The sequence below is a fragment of the Amaranthus tricolor genome, chromosome 14 (assembly GCF_026212465.1).
Source record: "Amaranthus tricolor cultivar Red isolate AtriRed21 chromosome 14, ASM2621246v1, whole genome shotgun sequence".
Lineage (NCBI taxonomy): Eukaryota > Viridiplantae > Streptophyta > Magnoliopsida > Caryophyllales > Amaranthaceae > Amaranthus > Amaranthus tricolor.
In genome coordinates, this window is record NC_080060.1 from 14,779,318 (window position 1) to 14,795,738 (window position 16,421).

Below are 16,421 nucleotides of genomic sequence, written 5' to 3' on the forward strand. Positions count from 1 at the left end.
CCTAACAACCTATTTTTCCTTTTTCTTTTTCAATAAACAACAATAAAATACTATACTCTATAAAGTAAACAATCAGCTACAGTGTAACTCAATCATTTTTTTTAATTTGCGTGCCAATGCAAATGTAGCGACTAAAACGAAATATATGATTCAAGTAAAATATATAGTTCATATTTTAATAGAGTAATATATTATGAGTCGAAAAAGGGTGTTAAAAAAAAAAACGTAAAAACCCAAACACGTCCCAAAGTCTCAAGTCTGAACCGTACTCTTTCTCATTGTCCGCGTTAGGAGCATATGCTCTCAACCCCTTTTCTCCATTTTCTCCGATGACTTTCAACGGCCACCAGCAAAATTAAGCTTTAATTTTGTATTTGTAGGAACCCTAATTTTCTATCACTCATCATTTTCTTCGAATTCCTCAACAAAAAACCTTGGGTTTAATTTTCCGGTAAAACCCTAGATCTTCATAGAATTCCACTAAAAATCGAAATTTCTTTTCAACTTTTTGTTTAATCTTGAAAATAATTTTAAAGATTTACCAAAAAACTAGAATTTCTTGAATAAATATGAAGAGTAGGTCAAATCGTCTCCAAACATCCGACCCGCCAGACGACTGGATAGACGGGTCATGGACCGTGGATTGCATTTGCGGCGTCAACTTCGATGATGGAGAAGAAATGGTGAATTGTGACGAGTGTGGTGTTTGGGTTCATACTCGTTGTTTTCGCTTTGCGAAAGGGGAAAAATCTTTTGCTTGTGATAAATGCAAGAATGATAATAATAACAATCATATTAATAACAGTGAAGAAACCGAGGTTGCGCAATTACTTGTTGAATTACCAACAAAAACAATGAAAATGAGTAGCACAAAAAGTAAGTGTTTTACTACTACAAGTAATAATTTATATAGTTATTGTAGTCCGCCTCCACCTCCTCCGCCTCCACCACGAAGACCTGTTTATCCTTTATGGGCGACTAGACCGATGGAGGAGAAAGTTCATGTACAAGGTGTACCTGGTGGTGACGATGATTCTAGTTTGTTTCAAGATTTTCCAATTGCATTTGCTTCGCAGTTGTGGAAATCTACTGGTTATGTACCAAAAAAGTTTAATTTTACTTATAAGGATTTTCCTTGCTTGGATGATGGGGTTAAAGTTGAAGTTGAGGCAAAGGAAGATGATAAAGAAGCTGGTGTGTTGTACTCGTTGTCGAAAGAGAATGTTGTTGTTAGTTTGAAGGGAGGGCAAGGGAGAGTTGGTGCTGGTGGGTTTGATAAGAAAGGTTCAAAGGAAAGGAAATTGAGTAATGGGGATAATAAAAAGTCGAGCTTGTCGGGTTTTTCGAGGAAAGAAAAGGGTTTATCTCGTTCGATTGTGCTTAAGAGAAGTAGGGATCGTTTAGGGGGAAAGGACGGCAGTGAGAAGAAGAGTATTAAAAGCGTTAATAGAGAACATGGTAGTAAGAAGGATAAAGGGAGTGGTTGCAAAACAGGTATATTGCTACTGGTGGTTTTGAATATGATATGATGCTTTTAATTTGTGTTTTTGTTGTTTAATTTATTGCTTATTGATGTTTTTATTGTCTTTTTTTCAACCAAGTGTTACTCAATTGCTACATAATTTGCTGCATGAATCTGCAATTTGCCCAAACTTGGCCTTAAATTGCATGTTTCAGCTGACAATTTGCTGGGGAATCAGTGAATTGAGGATCTTTGGATATGATATAAGTACATGTTGTTTTTATATGTGTGTTTCTTTTGGTTAAGTTATTACTTATTGATATTGATAATGTTTTATTTTATGTTAGTTGTTGTACATTCAACTAGTGGAAGGCAAGCTGAAGTGTGTGAGGACAAAGCTCACAAAGTTGATGGCGGAAATTCAGTAATTAGGTGTGGACTTGTTTGTTCAAGTGAAAAGAGGGTTATGGCTGAGAAACTTGGCCATGATTCTGTCGATAGTTCTCAGAAGTCCGTAAAGAAAGAGGTATGTGCTCTAATTAAAGGTTTCCTTTGGCATTTATGTTCAAACATGAATTTTTAGTTATTGGCTTGGGCCTTCATTGACATATATTATTACATTAATATCCTAGAGACCTTGACATTATTAAAAAGTTTGCTATGAAACTTAGGTTTGTTGCTATATTGTCAATCTTCTTTTGTTTCTTTGATTGAATGGTGCACATTTATATGTAATAGATTCTAATTAATCAATCATCATTTATAAGTAACTAGCTTAACGGGTAGGTTTCGGGTCAGGTCATTTTTGACCGGTTCAGTTTTGAGTTTTGAGTCGGGTTATGTTGAGTTCGGGTCAACCCAATAGGCTAAGGGTTTTAAATTATTTTTTCTTTTCATAAAATTTTTTCAGCAAATGTCTAATAATTTTTTTTAATATAGTTTATAGAAAATATTTATATAAAAAAGACTATGATAGACTATAATATGACTTAAAGTACAAAAAGTTTGACCATAAATGTAGTGAGTTCTAACTAAAGGTGATTACGTAGAAATTGAAAATGCTGAGGTAGAACTAAACTAAGGTCAAAACAAAATGAAGAATTCAAAAAAATGAAAATACAAGTGAAGAATTGTGAAACGAAATAAAAAAAACAAAATGCAAAAAAAACCTAAAATCAAAGTGAAGGAATTCAAAATAATGAGAAATTTTAAAAAAATGGAGATTTAATTTTGGCCTTCCATGGAGAGGTGATGAAAGAGGAGAAATTGGGAGGAAAATGATGGATGAGGCTTGAAAGGCAGAGCCTCAAAGAAGATTGAAGAGGCGGAAGAATGTGTTTAGGGTTTTCAAATGTGATGCAATGTGTTTAGGGTTTCAAAAGAGGGCAAGACGTAAAGGGCATAGCTGTCGATTTAAGTTTTAGTTTTAGGGTTTATTTGGGTTGGTCCAAATACCACACATGATTCTTCCAATTAGGTTTTGTTCGGTTTTTCGGTTTTTTATAAACCAAAACTAAATCCAAATCGAGCATCGAAAATAAGTCAAAACTCGGTCTAAACCGAACCAAACTTAAAATATAGTTGAACCAAGTTGCTTGGTTCAATTCAGTTCGGTGTTCGATTTTTACCAAATTACTTACACCCCCTACTTCAAGGAATAGCAACAATGTTTGCTCTTTTAATTCTCACTCCTCGATAGCTTTAGGGAAAGAAGGGCGTATACGTTTGCTTTCCATTCAATAAACAACCAAGAATTGAGGATTATTTCAGTAATATTAAGCAAACACATGTTATTTTTCAGAAATCACATATGAAATACACAAGGCGCAAAAGATTGCCTTAAAGAGCCTGCCCTTAAAGTCAAGGAGGCGTTGAAGTGATTGCCTCTTAGCGCCTTGCTCCTAGGGGTACCTCAGATACACTTTTTAAAAACTGTGCACATGTCTAAACCATCTTTAACGATTTTGGTTTATATTCTTAATATTTGTGACTCCTAAGCTCTTTAATAACTTTGTTTCAAATGTATTCCCTCAACATATGTTCGCTCATCCATTTCAAGCTTTCTTATTTGCATTACTCCCATCACCTGGGATGTTCTTTTTTAGATGCATATAGTAGTTTTGCTGATCGTTTGATAAACCCTTTAATTTAGGGGCACACCTCGATGACATAATATCCTAGTGGTCCCTCTCCATCTTTGTCACCCACTTTTAATTTTATGGGTCACATCTTAATTGATTTCCCCACTATTTTAGAATATGGTTATTTGAAGCATCCATTTACAACCTTTTTTTTTATCTTCCCAACTTCATAATGTTTGCGCTTATCTATTTATCTCCTTTGTGCTAAAGGGACACTTCACGTATTTTGTCTTACCATGTATTAATTTAAACCTGCGTGACTCCAACTCTTTGTCTTTATCATTTTAACTTGCTATTTAGCTGTCTCATTTACCGAAACAATATCGTTGGCAAATAACAGAACCAAGGCACATCTCATTGCCTCAAAAAAGAAAAGGGCTAAAGTCGAACCTTGGCAATTGTGATTGTGAAATCGTTTGTTGCCCCTCCACATGTTTTGGCATTTTGATACATATTTTTTCCTATATTAATGTATCTCCTGGGAATAACTTTCTTTGTCATTGCTCACCAATGTACTTCTCTTGGTATGCATTTCAAATCAATGTAAATCATGCGCAAGTCTTTTTTCTACTTCTATAGTAATCCATTTATTTCATCATATGATTTGCTTCCTATGTAGATTCCAAGGCATATATTTGAATCGGTATATCTCATTATCTCTTTATATGTCGTTATATATTCTTTCCCATAAATTTTTGGTTTATAGTATGACTAATGAGTTTTATTTCTCGATTTTTGGCCAACAATATTTTTAAATTTCTAAGTTGAGCTTATAGTTTAATTATGATTAATTAGTGAAAGTGACTAGGTATAATTTGGTATGTTTAAGTTTGAAATAATTTGGTATGTTAAAGTTTGAACTGCCATTGGATGTAATTTCAATTGTGTTTGTGTCATGAATGGCTTAGAGATAATATAGGAATTACTTGGTAAATAATAACTCGTAATTAGTTGATGGGAGGAATGAGATTTAGAGAGAAAGCAGTATAATTAGGAAAAGTGTTAGAGAATACATTCATTCTTTTGTTATAGATTAGGCATGAGTTTCTTAACTCATCTTGAAGAGCCACTTTGAAAGCTTGTACTATCATTGTAATCTTTTAGTTTACAATTAATCTACAATTTATGTTTATCTTTACGATCTTACAATCAGTCATCTAACTTTGACATACAAATTTATATATTCACGAACATTTTTCTCTGAAATTTTCTACACTATTCTTTCAGATTTTGTATATGTTAGATCAATATCATCTCTAAATATGTCGATCTATCACAATTGGTATTAGAGGGTTTGATCCTTGGTGAAAGGATATACGCCAGAGGTCGAAAAATGTGGAATCTGAATTTAAATGGAGTTCTTGAGTCCAACACAAATGAACTTCGAGGTAGGAATCATATTGAAATTTAACAATATCGTGAAACTTTCATAAGCAATATATTTAAAGGTATTCAAAACAGACTTAACGACCCGATATTAACTTAATCTTGTAACCGAATTCGATTTGACCCGACTTAAAATTAGATTTACAATTATATAAAAACCAATGTGGACGCAAGACCCGATTTTGAACTGACACGAAACTTTTGACTCGAAATCAACCCGATGACCTGAATGGACACCTCTTAATATATTGAATAAGATAGAGGTGATAATTACAAGAATCGACAAACAAACCAAAAATCATTTTTTGAATATGAAAGAAATTTTCGAACCGTCTAGCGTTAATCTCGAAAAGACTAGAAACAAGATTTTGGAGAAGGAAAAATTGAATGCTCTATTGGTGAATTTTGTTTTGAATAATGGATGAGAGGAAGAAAGAAAATTGTACCAGAATAATGAAGAATGAATTGACGAGATTAAGGAAGACCAATGTGATGGAATGGATCGTCGGCGAAAATAAAAGAAAATGATGCCATTTCTAAAATGTTCAAAGAATCTAATAAAATTCAAATGAGTAGTGCTATGATTGAAGATTTCTTGGTTGAAGATGAGTATGAACGCACTAGTTTTATTTTAGCTAGAAAAGCTTTTAAGGATAATAACGCTACTTCAAAAAGATTCAAGGGAGGAGCAAAAGAAATTTTATTTAACAAATCTCATATCCAATGAAAGATAAGTGCTTTGGGCTTTTGAAAAAAAAGAGAAGTGTAGAAGAGCGCGTCAAAGGAAAATTTTGTAGAGGAACGCTCTTTGTGGAGATGATAGTTATGAATCATTGGAAAAACTATGGAGGAGGTGTTCAAAAACACTACGATGAAGCTTAGAAAGATGGAAAGGCGGGGGTCCAGTGATTTGGGTTCTGGTGCATGGAATAAAAATTCCCTCATTATGTTATGTAATACTCTTATGTAACCTGTTCAAGAGTTGTTGTGACAATAATCCCGTTTTATAATAGTGCATGAGTTTTCATGATCAAAATGTTGCGATGATCGTTACGTAACGTGTGAAACCCGTTTTCACCATTACAACAATATTTCACTGTTACGTTATTTGTCTCCCCAACAAAATTTCATTGATACCCTTTAACTTCCATTATTATACATCACTTAACTTATAGTTACTCATAATTTTAGTCGCCAAGTAAAATAATTATTTGATAATTTAATTAGCTTAGAAAAACTAATAAGTTAATTAATTATCCACCAAGAGTAATTCATATAGAGCAAGTATAATAGATATGTCATATTACTGCATAATAATAGTAGTTCAACAACAAAAATGCAATTATAACTTCAAACACCCCTAATGTGATTTGTTAAAATTTCACACCGCATTGCCACGAATCGTTATTACTCCATTATAGTCATTTTCCGCAACATTGCGACTGTTTTCGCGAACGCATCCGTGACCGTGATTTTTTTCCATGGTTTGGAGGTGGCCTTGGTCTGCTGTGGATGCAATCTTGGTTCTGTGGAGAAGTAGGTGGAGTCATTGTTCAGGAATGGAATTCTGAAATGTGGTGGACAAAGATAGTGGAAGATGATGAGAGAAAATCTGAGGAAGAAACGTTGGTGAGTTGGCTTGCAGGAAGAACATCAGTGGAGGAAGTGACATTAATCCTTCACTTACGGGGATAGGTGGTTGCATTTGCTGCTTCGGTGTTTGGAGACTGGTTTTAGGCAATAGACAGGTTGGCGAAGATGAATTGGTAAGGGTCCTTTAAGGTTATATTAGCGCCAGGAGAATGGAAGTGTTTAGGGATGTGCAAAAGAACAGAAGGGGTATATTAATTAATGGCTTAATGCTGCCCATTTCCAACCAACCAGTATCTAGGGGACTCACGCACTCACGAACTCCTTGAAAATGGACTTGGTGCATTAATTTTAACCCAAACAAAGATAAAATTGGACCTTACTATTGATTCATTTTGGTATTCTCTATCAAAATTATATCACTTGCCCAACTATAAATTCATAACATTTCTCTTCAACCTAAGTTTTTGCGCATGGCTCATGTTCAAATTAATTTTCTCCCACCTTGATGACAAGGTTGATTTTTTTTTTTGGGAAGCCAATATTAGTAGGGGTAATACATAAATTACTTAGTAAATATTAACTAGTAATTAGTTAATTGAAAGAATAAGATTTAGAGAGAAAGTAGTATTAACAGATGAAGGGTAGAGAATATTATTCATTCATTTCTAATACATTTGGCATGAGTTTCTTGACTCATATTAGAGTCACAAACCTCTCAAAAGCTTGTACTATCATTGTAATATATTAGGTTAAGTTTATCTACGATTTACGTTTATCTTCATTACACATACATTCATACAATCAATCATCAACCTTTTACATGCTAATCTTGATATTCAGTCACATTTTCTTATCAATTTGCTATACTATTCTATCAGATTTTGCCTACTATGTCAGATCAATATCATCTCTAAATATAACGATCCGTAACAATTGTATCATAGGGGTTCAATTCTTTGTAACAAGAGACGCACTTGAGGTAGAAAAATGCAGAATCTGAATTTTGTTGGAGTTCTTGAGTCCGACACTAGTGAATATCGAGTTTGGAATTATTTTGGAGTAGAACAATGTCACGAAACTATCATAAGCAATATATTGAATAAGATAGTTGAGATAATTGCAAGAATTGACAAACAAACCGAAAACCATCTTTTGAATATGGAAGAAATTTCTAGACAATCTAGCACTAATCTTGAAAAGATTAGAAAATTGATTTTGGTGAAGAAGGATAAGCCATATGCTCTTTGGGAGAATTTTTTCATGAAAACGGAAGAGAGGAAGAAAGAAAATCTTGGAAAAATTAAGAGAAAGATGAATTGATTTAGATTGAGGAAGATGAATGTGACGGAATGGAAGCTTTGACAGATACATAAGAAAATGACGTTATTTTTGAAATGTTCAAAGAATATAGGAGAATTTAAATAATTAGTGCTATGAGAAAGGATGTCTTGGATGAAGGTGAGTATGAACTCACTTGTATATTAGCCAACAAAAGAAATTTCAGTTGAGAAATCCTAGTTCCAACGAGATCTTTAGGAAATTATTGCCAATGATGAAAGACTGTTGGAGTTCAATCACAATCGCTTTTTGATAAAAAAATCTGATGCCGATGAAACTTTGACTTTTGGAAACAGAAAAAGAAGACAGAAGAGAAGAGCGTGAAGATGGAATTTTTTTTAAAAAAGAGGAACGTACCGTCTTCGGTGGAGGTGATAGTAATGAATCTTTGGAGAAAGTGTGGAGGAGGTGGTTTAAAAGGCTACGAAGAAGCTTAGGAAGAGGGCCAGGCGGTTGTCGAGCTGCGGGTTTTGAGGTTGGCTTGGTCTTCCGTGGAGGTGTAGGTGGAGCTACAGTTCAGAAATGGATTTTTAAGATGATGTGGAGAAAGTGAGTGGAAGATGAAGAGATAGAAAATAATGTGAGGAAGAGTAGAAATGTCGGCGAGTTGGCTTGCTGGGAGAACATCGTTGGAGGAAGTGACAAACATCCTTCACATACTGGGAGAGGTGCTCAGATTTGCTGCTTTGATGAAGTATTTCTATCGGCGTAGCTACATGTAATTGGTTTTGGGAAATAGGGAAAGGTTGGGGAAGATGAACTGTAGCGTAAGAAGGAGAATGGAACTGTTTGGGGGTTGTGCAAAAGAATAGGAGGGTTATATTAATTAATGACTTAATGTTGCCCATTTCATCTGAGTATAGAGGGGTCTCACCCACTCACATACTCCTTAAAAATGGACTTGGTACTTTCAGCCCAAACAATGACAAATTAAGCCCTTACTATTGATTCATTTTGGCAGTCTTTGTCTAAATAATCACTTGCTGATTCATTTTTGATCATGGTTATTGAAAATAATTTTCACCCACCTTGAGGACAAGGTGGATTTTTTTGGGGCCTGTATGTCTTGAATGGCTTAGTTGGGGTAATGTGGGAATTACTTGGTACATAATAACTAGTAATTAGTTAATGGGAGGAATAAGATTTAGAGAGTAAGTAGTATAAATAGGAGGAGAAGGGTTAGAGAATACATTCGTTCATTTATAATAGATTTGGCATGAGTTTTTTGACTCATTAGAGAGCCACAAGCCTCTCTAAAGCTTGTACTATCATTGCGATGTGTTAGGTTACAACTTACAAGTCATCTACGACTTACGTTTGTTTTCATCACACATTCATACAATCAGTCATCTACCTTTTAAATACAAATTTATGTATTCACACATTTTTCGATGTAATTTGATATACTATTCCATCAGATTTTGCCCAAGTCAAATCAATATTATCTCTAAATATGTTGATCAATAACCGCTTGTGCGTTTTAATTGATAATGTCAACAATTTTTATTTTAAAAGTTTGAAGTGGGAGAGTGTAATTCTAAATTTTGTTATTGCTTCTTTTATTAATGATGTCCAACAATTTTTTATTTCAACTTTGTAAAATCAAGGTTTTTGTCTAGTATATTGATGATGATGATGATAATTAAGAGGCAGTGGCCAGATATGATTTGGTAATTTTATGATGTGGAGATCGGTGTAAAATTATCGATTGCATGAGTGATTTGTGAGCAAGAATATGGTTAGAGTGGTGGTTTGTTATATGCATTTCTGAATGTAAACTTCTTTATGCTAAGCTGTTGATAAATGACTTATCTATGTGATATTTATGGAGTTTATATATGGCAACGTTTGAATAAGAGAAATGGTTTAGTCTTGGTTCTATATCTGGATGTGTTAAGTGGCATCTTTTACATTAACAGTGTATTTACACATTCACAGCTTGATACTTATTCTATCCTGTCAAGTCTGTTTGTCTTTTCTGAAAAGTATGAGAAGTCTAACAGAGTCTCTGAGCTGAATCTGTAGCTCCCTCTTTTATGAAAGTTTTTTTTTTTTTTTTTTTTTTTTCAAATGTGTTCTTGTACCTGCCACTGTTGTCTGATTTGAATCTCCGTGTTCTTATACTTTGCGAAAGCCTTATTTAGTAACATTTCTTTGATTTCTGTTTCAGTCCTGGACTGACGCCTCTTCATTTGTGGTTTTTGTCTTGTTTTTTGTCTTGTTGGTTTCTTTTGTCTTGCATAAATTAGGCTCTTATTGTAAAAAAATATGGAAATTATCGCTCTCGCGTTGCCTATTTTTTGATCTGAAACTCTTGTGTTATTTGTCTACAATGTGTCTTGCTCTGTGGATTGGGTATGTTTAACCAAATATATATCCTTTATCTCTCTTGCAAATGAGCTCTTAAATCTGTTTGGATACTGTTAACACGTTTTAACACATTAACATAGGCCCTGTTTAGTGCTCTTGAGTTTTACTAATTCAATTAAATTTTAAAGATTGAAACTGATTTATACTTGTTAAAACTGTTTTCTACTAATTGGAACCGATTTTTACTGATTGAAACTATTTTTACTAATTGAGTCTGTTTTTTAGTTTATTTATTTGTAACTGGTTTTTGCTTATTTAAAACTGAATATGATTAAAACTGATTTTCACTTATTACTTATTTTTTAAGGCGAACCAAATATATATTTGAGAATTTCCTTCAAATGGTCTTAATCTCCAAGTAAGATGTGGTTTCTGTAATTTATGTGGTTTGTGTGCTGTGGTCATATTAACTTCACATAAGACTGACCTTATCATTGTTTTAGTAAGTGAAAATATTGGGAAGGGGAAGGTAGGAAATGGTTGGGATATTTTTACATCAAAAATTTTCAAAATTGTTACAATAGCGAAATGTTAATTTCATAAAATGGTGTCAGCACTAAGCAATCAGCTAGGTGAATAAATAAACAATTCCCAATGTTTTTTTTATCTTCCCCATATCTCCTGCTCCATTCATTTATATCTCTTATGATTTTGTCTTCTAGACTTAAATCTCTTGTACCTTTCACTCCTACTATCCAAGTCAGCTTTGGCCTCTTTTGTTCTCATTCAAAATTAGTCAGCCTTCGTTGCACATGTACAAACAAACAACGGTGTTTTTTCTTCATCTTAACCTCATTGTTTGCACCTTACAACCCTTTGCTTATGTTCTTGTTCCAAATTTTATCTTTCAATGTATGTTACTCATCCGTAACAACATATGCATATCAGCTACCCCGTTGTCTTATGTGATCGTTTCTAAAGGTCAAACCTTCTAAAATTTTTATAATACCGCTGGTCTAAAGGCTGTCCGGTGAAATTCCCTTCCGCCCTGAGAGGGTAGGATATCATTTTTCAAAGTGGACAGGAGATGGATCCCTTCGACTTCTTTGTTTTTGTTGCATATCCTCCATACACAATAGAAAATAGTTACATTGCTTTTTCCTTTTCACCTCTTTCTCTGCAAAATCTATTGAATTTAAGTGTAATGAGCATTGAAATGTGTTGCATTTCTATATACTCTCTTTGTCTCTTTGATTTTGCTACACAATATAAAGATAAACTCTCACTTTTATTACTGCAATGTAGCAAACTCAAAGGGCGAAGAAGTGTATACAAACACTTGTTCTTTATCCATTTTGAGCTCTGGAGAACATGATTTTGCATTGTGTACCCTTGTTTCTGTCCTATGTTTTCTTGGCCAAGTCCCTTACACGAGTTAATTTCTGATGTATAGTTGGTGATTTGCTCTTATTATTGCTAGGAAGCCATCTTAAATGTCATGGATAAAAACCTTGAAGTGCTTCTAGAAGGCCAAACCAATGATCTATCAAAGCTAAAGGCTCTTGTTGTGAATGTGGATATTGCTGCTGCTGAATTTAATGAGACTGAGGTTTCTAAGGTTGCTGAGACTGCTGGAAATTGTGCTAATAAATCAAAATCAGGTGCAAATGTTGATAATAAGGGGGTTATGAAAAGTTATCCTTCTGATATTGATGTGAAGTTAGAGTCAGATGGCTTGAGACACTGTACTGAGCAAGAATCTGTTCCTCACCGAAAATTTGAAGGCTCTAATATGAATGAAGCTGTTGTGTTTAGTTCTCCTAAGAATCAAGATAGCATCAAAACCTTTGAAGCAGTAAGTGGCAGTCAGCACATGAGAGATGAAGAATTAATTGAAAATCAATCCACTAAAAAACTCAAGAGTGAGGGAGCAGAAAATTCCATTGAGTTGCATAGAACTTTGTCAGGCTCTAAAGAAGTCACAAGAGGTTCAGTAGAAACTTCAAAATTTAGTGGGGAAAGCTTACCTCCACTGGCCAGTCATCACAAAATGGTGTCGGTTGGAAAGTCATCCTCAGGCACTTCAACTATTGGCATCTCCAGATCATCTCTGGCTGATAAAAATAAGGCCGATTCTCAGTGCCCTAGTTCATTTGGCAAACGAGTATTGTCTAGTGCATGTAGTAAGAAGGAAAGTGGTCATCTTAATCAAGTTAAAGATGAAGAAGAACATGAGAAAACAAAAAGCACGTTAAAAGACCATTCAAAAGTCTCTAGCAATACCATTTCGAGGGCATCACAGTCTGGCAAGACGGTGACCAGTCCTGGTCACAAGCATAATACACCTCAAATAAAGGATTCTGTGAGGCATCCATCTTCCAAGAAGTCATCAGTTGATAATTCAGGTGTTGACGAGAATCAAAATACTTCAACTGGAGAAAATAAAAATACTGCAGCTGCTGCTGCTGGACAACATCGAGGTGATAAAGCTCTTCAACAAAACTTGCAGTCATCATCCAAGTCAACTCAGTCATCCCTGGGCCACCCTCCACCTTCCTCAAGTGCTCCTGCTGGGTTAAGTGATGAAAAGGTATGAATAAAATATCTTTCTCTTGATTTATATTCTTTCAATTTTTTGAAGTGTTTTCTTAAAATTTGTAATTTGTGTAAAAGTTCTTTCCTTTCCCCATTTTTCTTTTGGTAGATACTACGCAGACTGTATTTTACAAATACTTTGTGGTTTGTGTTGCAGCTTGCTTTGATGTTGCACCATGAGCTTAATAGTTCCCCTAGAGTTCCTCGAGCATCCCGCGTACATCATGCTGGTAGCTTGCCACAATCTGCCTCTGCAATGAGCATTTTAGTCAAGCGTAGTACTAGTTCAGGCGGGAGAGAACAACAGACTGTGAGAATGCTTTCTTATGTTTTATTTTCTGTTTTTTCCCCAGAAACTTGATAGCTGTGTTTTACATCTTTTCTTATCTTTGTGATGATTGGTCCTGGCACCAAGTATTGATAACTGATCGAGTAGATCACACTGTGTAGTTTTCAAGAAGAAAGAATAAGGACGAGTCTCGCAGTTCTCGTGAACAAGATAGCGAAGTTAAGAAAATTGACAGAGCACCTTCATCTCCTGATTCAGTTAAAACATCTGATACATTTACTCCAGCAGATGGCCAGAGTGAGTTGATGCGTTCTTCAAGGAAGAATACTGAAGAAATCTCCACATCAGCACATAGCGGTCCATCCTCTACTGCTGCTAAGGAGCGAAAATCCTCACCTGCTGAAGTTGACACAGGAACCAATAAGGGTCTTGCTCCACCCATCCATCGCACCTTACCAGGTTACTACAATACAAAGTTTAGTAATTTTTGTTTGTTGGGTCAAATTTTTTAACAACCTAAAATAATGTATATTCCTTCTTTTTTTCTTTTTTTTCTTTTTTTTTTTTTTTCTTGTAGGATTACTTGCAGAAATCATGGGTGATGGCAGGCGCATGACATATGAAGAGTTATGTAATGCTGTCCTCCCTGTAAGTTTCTTCAGTCAATCTACCCTGCATAATGCATTATTTGTTTGGAATTCTTTAGTGTGTAAAATGTGTCAAGTAGATGCATCTGATATTTTTCTGCTGGTTAATCTATACAGCACTGGCAAAATTTGAGAAAGCACAATGGTGAGAGGTATGCATATTCCAGTCACTCTCAGGCCGTTCTTGATTGTTTGAGGAATCGTTCAGAATGGGCACGCTTGGTTGATCGTGGTCCTAAGGTATGCTTGATTGGTTATTATAAATGATCAACTATTCACTTTTCCGCCATATAGACTTTTTTGCTATTATATTCTGACGTTCTTGACTATTCAGTTGAAAGTTTGCTTTATGACCCTATATATCGTGTAATTTGAAATTAGTACCTTCTTGATTCATCTGACAGTAAGCACCATGCATGCATACCCTATATGGCTATGCCTCACCAACGGCTAGATGCTATAGGCTGGTTATGGTCGAATTTGAACTGTTGTTTTCATGTGTTAGTCACATAGGGGGTGAGGTTTATACTATGTTTGGATAACATTTTAGGAAGGAATGAAAGGGGAAGGGATGCGAGGGAAGAAAGGTGCAGTTTCCTTCCAAATCATGCCAATGTTGGAAGGATTTGTTTTGTGCAATATGTGGAGGAGTTCTCCTCTCCAATTCTCTCCCCTCCCCTTTTGTATCCAAATGAAGGAAATACAATCCTTTCCTTTCCCTCCCCCTATCTCCTTTCATGCAAACATGTCATTACGTATTGGAATTTGTTTTACCAATGATCAGAAAAATATTTCTGTTTCAGACTAATGCAAGTCGGAAGAAACGTAAAATTGATGTTGAACCTTCCAATGAGTCAGAGGATGGTGAGGACAGACCCCGTAGAGATGGTAAAAGCAAGAGGTTTGAGTCAAGTAAGAAGGAGTTTCCAAAAGGCAGGAGAAATGTACGGAAGCGAAGGAGACTAGCCTTGAGAGGAAGAGGAGTCAGAGATGACCGTAATAGAACGAAGGTAGAGGCAGCGTCTGATGAATTTGTCTCGTCTTCTAATTCCAGTGAAGACAGTGGTTCTAGTGAAGACGACAGTCACGGAAGTGGAATGTGTGCAGCTAAAAGTGAAGTTTCTGGTAGTTCGGCAGAAATGGTGGCTGCAACCTAGTCTGAAACACGTATTCAGTCAAACACCAGGAGGGTTTGATTCGGTTTTTGATGGGGTATCATTGAACTGCAATGAGGTGTATTATTTCTTGAGAGAGCGGTTTGAGGTTGATTTGAAAATAGGTCCAAGCGTTAAATGTAAATAACAGTATATTACTTCAGTTTGGCGGTGGTGAGGTGGAGGAATAGGATACTCAACCATGGTTGCTTGTGAAGCAATGGCCTGTCTGTAATTTTGTATATTATGTTTACTGTTGTGGAAGAAGCTGGATCGGCACCGGCACAAAGAAACACTGATGAACACAGGATAAGCTAGAAGAATGTAACATACAGCTTCTCTTAGATGTGAACATGTAACCTCTTAATACATGAACTAATCTTAACATATGACATTTAAACTAACTTCGAACTTTCTAAGTTTATTAGTCCTTATCTGAGTTTCTTGGCCCTTGTATATATTTAATTGGCATTTATTTGATAAATAATAGACTAAGTATTGTTTTTTGATGTAAAAGTGCAAAATTTAGAGAACACTTGATTTTCTTCTTGACAATATTGTGTGCGTCAAACTCAAAGGTATATGATCTGTCCATTTTTTTTCTTTCTTATTTTATAATGTTTATCAATTGCTTTTAATTCCTATTTTTATATTCATAAAAGAATAAGAGTATTTCGTATTGGTGGCTCCAATGTCAAGACTTGACATAATTTTCTAATGTCTTTCGTTATAATAAGTAAATATTGCCAAGTAGAATACACATCATAGTCTCTAACTTTAAATTTTCTAGTTTTTATATGCTTGCTTCTTATACACTTTATTTGTCTTCTCAATCTATTTTCTTACTTTCTTATGAATATTACGCATAAACTCAACATGTTCTATTGCATTAGAGCATCTCCACTGTGGAAATTTTTTGCTCAAATTTAATCACATAGTTGAGAAAAATTATAAGAACTCAGAAAAATTTTTCTTTTCACTCTATGAGGGGAAATTTTTAAGATACAACTTTGTTCCCCAAACAAATTAGGAGTTGGCACTAGTCCAAACAAATTTTTTTTAAAAATTTTTTAACATGCTAATTAGACACCCATTTTGCTATATTTTAACATGATTTAATTTTTTTTTCTAATTCTAAATAAATTATTATTTAAGAAGTGGTAAGGAAACTTTTTTGTTTTGTCATTGATGGGAGAAATTTTTTATGTAAAAAATTTCCACACAAAAAGCTAAAATGGATGAGAGGGAAATTGTAGAGAGAGAGAGAGAGAATGGTGTGGAAATTCTTTTTTCAGATCATTGAGAGTGCTCTTACCGTGAGCAAACTTATCCATAGGAAATGTGATAAAATCAATAGGCATATAAAGATTGACACCATAAACTACCTCAAATGAGGGTATTTAGTAGTTTGACTAGATGTTCTATTGTAAGCAAATTCAACATGTGCAAGTTTTAAATTCCAATTTTCTTCCTTTACTTACTAAGGACCTTAACAAAGCACCAAGG

At 34.7% G+C, this 16,421-nt stretch overlaps 1 protein-coding gene across 1 annotated transcript; it reads left to right on the top strand.

Annotated features, from left to right (window-relative positions):
- The first annotated feature begins 217 nt into the window (after nt 1–217).
- Nucleotides 218–15,607, top strand: LOC130799531 (uncharacterized). The gene is made up of 8 exons (XM_057662645.1): nt 218–1,494; nt 1,810–1,988; nt 11,711–12,820; nt 12,983–13,135; nt 13,276–13,573; nt 13,692–13,762; nt 13,879–14,001; nt 14,565–15,607. Exons 1-8 carry the CDS (start codon nt 570–572, stop codon nt 14,916–14,918), a joined length of 3,213 nt encoding a protein of 1,070 aa, XP_057518628.1. The 5' UTR covers nt 218–569; the 3' UTR covers nt 14,919–15,607.
- Nucleotides 15,608–16,421: the final 814 nt, after the last annotated feature.

Coding starts and splice junctions, on each gene's coding strand:
- LOC130799531 (XM_057662645.1), top strand. CDS start 570: ATGAAGAGTAGGTCAAATCGTCTCCAAACATCCGACCCGCCAGACGAC. Junction 1,495..1,809: donor AGGGAGTGGTTGCAAAACAG/GTATATTGCTAC, acceptor ATTTTATGTTAG/TTGTTGTACATTCAACTAGT. Junction 13,763..13,878: donor TATGTAATGCTGTCCTCCCT/GTAAGTTTCTTC, acceptor TAATCTATACAG/CACTGGCAAAATTTGAGAAA.